Source organism: Nicotiana tomentosiformis, chromosome 1 (assembly GCF_000390325.3).
Source record: "Nicotiana tomentosiformis chromosome 1, ASM39032v3, whole genome shotgun sequence".
Classification (NCBI taxonomy): domain Eukaryota; kingdom Viridiplantae; phylum Streptophyta; class Magnoliopsida; order Solanales; family Solanaceae; genus Nicotiana; species Nicotiana tomentosiformis.
In genome coordinates, this window is record NC_090812.1 from 127,717,802 (window position 1) to 127,720,202 (window position 2,401).

General features: G+C 39.4%; 1 protein-coding gene across 1 annotated transcript; it reads right to left on the minus strand.

The window, feature by feature from the left end:
- Nucleotides 1-1,259: 1,259 nt before the first annotated feature.
- Nucleotides 1,260-1,859, minus strand: LOC138909374 (uncharacterized). The gene has a single exon (XM_070200568.1). The coding sequence runs from the start codon at nt 1,857-1,859 to the stop codon at nt 1,260-1,262; it is 600 nt and encodes a 199-aa protein (XP_070056669.1).
- Between the last annotated feature and the right edge of the window lie 542 nt (nt 1,860-2,401).

Here is a 2,401-nt window from a genome sequence, read left to right on the forward strand (position 1 = left end):
CAACCTCAAGCTATGCAAATGTCACGACTCCTTAGTCTACAATAAGACAAATGACACTATCATTATCGTTTAAGCGTCGTAACTATTATGTATCGACCACAACCTATTTTACGATGAAACGGATAGCACCTCCCCTATTTATATGACTTCCCACAAGTCAATACAATCACCAAACAGCCCAAACAACATCATTAATAATCATATTGAGCCTCCAAAACAGTCCACCAACCAACAACATTACTACCAAGCCTTTCGATATATATTTCACAAGTTCTAGCTTCAACGACTTAGCTGCAACTTGGATAATCTTAAATATATATAGAGTAAGAGGTTCCTTACCTTTAAACAGAAAGAACAACTCCAATTTGACCTTAATTTTCCACGAAATATCCCTTCAATTCTGCCACAAGAACAAGGAAGCGAAACTAGCAATTAATTCGGGTTTTTCGGCACTAGAATTACTTTAGAAGACTTGAAATCACCTAGGGTTGATATTAAAAACTTGAAGGTGTATTTACAGGACATAAAACACTTAAAAAAACCTCCCACACGAGCTGGAACAACACAAAAATCAGCAACAACAAGAAGAACAAGAAACTTACTAGCACCACGGGATTCCCGACATTTGATTTGTGTTGTTTGCCCTTTGTTTGGGTCTTGGATCATGAGAGAACCTTGAGAGACTGTTTTTAGGGTTATAAGGTCTGAATATACTGAAAAATAATGACTTAAAACGGGGTTGAGGTATCTTATATATGTCCATATGTCTTAAACCGCCTTTGTGGGCCCCATAGAGAGCAGCTTGGCGCACTCTCGCAAACACGCGAATATCTCTCTATTCCGAGATCGTATCGACGAACAGTTTAATGGATTGGAAACTAGACTCATAGATCTTCAATTTTATAGGTAGATCACCCATAATTCCAAGCACATTGGGAGAAAAATGCAGTAACATTTGACCTAAAGTTTAAGTAAAATTATAAACCTAAGTTGCGACAACTTTTATCGACTTTTGTTTCATAACTCGCTTGACTTCAAGACTTATGATGCGGATATTATATGATTCAAATACATTAAAACAAGACCTCTTGGGACAATTAATCACCTCTAGTGTTACCCGAAAATACGGGTTACAACATCCTTGATTCGTTTAACTTCAAATACTTGTTAACCACTCTTATACACCCTTGTATCGTTTAAGACCAATAGGATTAACTTCTTATCATCTCAAAGATAATCTCTTCTTGGATTTACGTCGACTAACTTACGGCGTGATCTATGGTATGCGAATTTGGGTTGTAACAGTATATCTCTTCGAGCAACCTAGATGCCTCCTTGGCATCAACACATCGTAGCAGTCCCAAGTCAGGAGTCCTTTTATATGGAATTCCTCCGCTTTGAAAGAAATGGTTAGCCAATCTTCGAAGCGTACACTTCTGAGTGTGGGTAGCATTTTTTGGGTATTCTCCTTTCTCTAGATACTCCTTGATATCGTGAAACCATGGATTTCCATCGAACTCTTCTTCAACATGACCGCAATAAATTGGCTGCTTACGGATTTCTATGGGGATATGATTAATAAAATTCTTGTCTGGGTGTTGTATCATGGAAAACAAGGTGGCCAGCGCATCCGCAAACTTGTTCTGAACTCTTGGAACATATTTGAACTCTATCTTTGTGAATATTTTGATCAGATCTTGCACACAGTGCAAGTATGGCAATATCTTGGTGTTCTTGGTGGCCCATTCTCTGAGTACCTGATGTATTAGCAAATCTGAATCTCCGATTACTAGCAATTCTTGAATATTCATGTCGACGATCAACCTGAGTCCCAAGATGCAAGCCTCGTATTCTGCCATATTGTTGGTGCACGGGAATCTGAGCTTGGCAGATATCGGGTAATGTTGACTGGTTCCTGATACCAGGACGACTCCGATGCCCATTATTTTGAAGTTCGTGGCTCCGTTGAAAAACATCCTCCAACCATCTTATGCTTCGACAATGTCTTCTCCTATAAACGACACTTCCTCGTCGGGAAAATACGTCTTCAATGGTCCGTATTCTCTATCTATGGGGTTCTCTGCTAGGTGATCGGCTAATGCTTGCCCCTTAACTGCTTTATGAGTCACATAGATGATATCGAACTCACTCACTAGTATTTGCCATTTTTCTAGCTTACCTGTAGGCATGAGTTTCTTAAAGATGTATTTTAGCGGATCCATCCTTGCTATGAGATATGTGGTGTATGTGCAGAAGTAGTGTTTCAATTTCTAAGCTATCCATGTTAAGGCACAATAGGTACGTTCCAACAAAGCGTATCGGGCTTCGTAAGGTGTGAACGTCTTATTCAGATTGTATATTGCTTGCTCATCCCTTCCGGTTTCGTCATGTTGCCCTAGGA

Coding starts and splice junctions, on each gene's coding strand:
- LOC138909374 (XM_070200568.1), bottom strand. CDS start 1,859: ATGGCAGAATACGAGGCTTGCATCTTGGGACTCAGGTTGATCGTCGAC.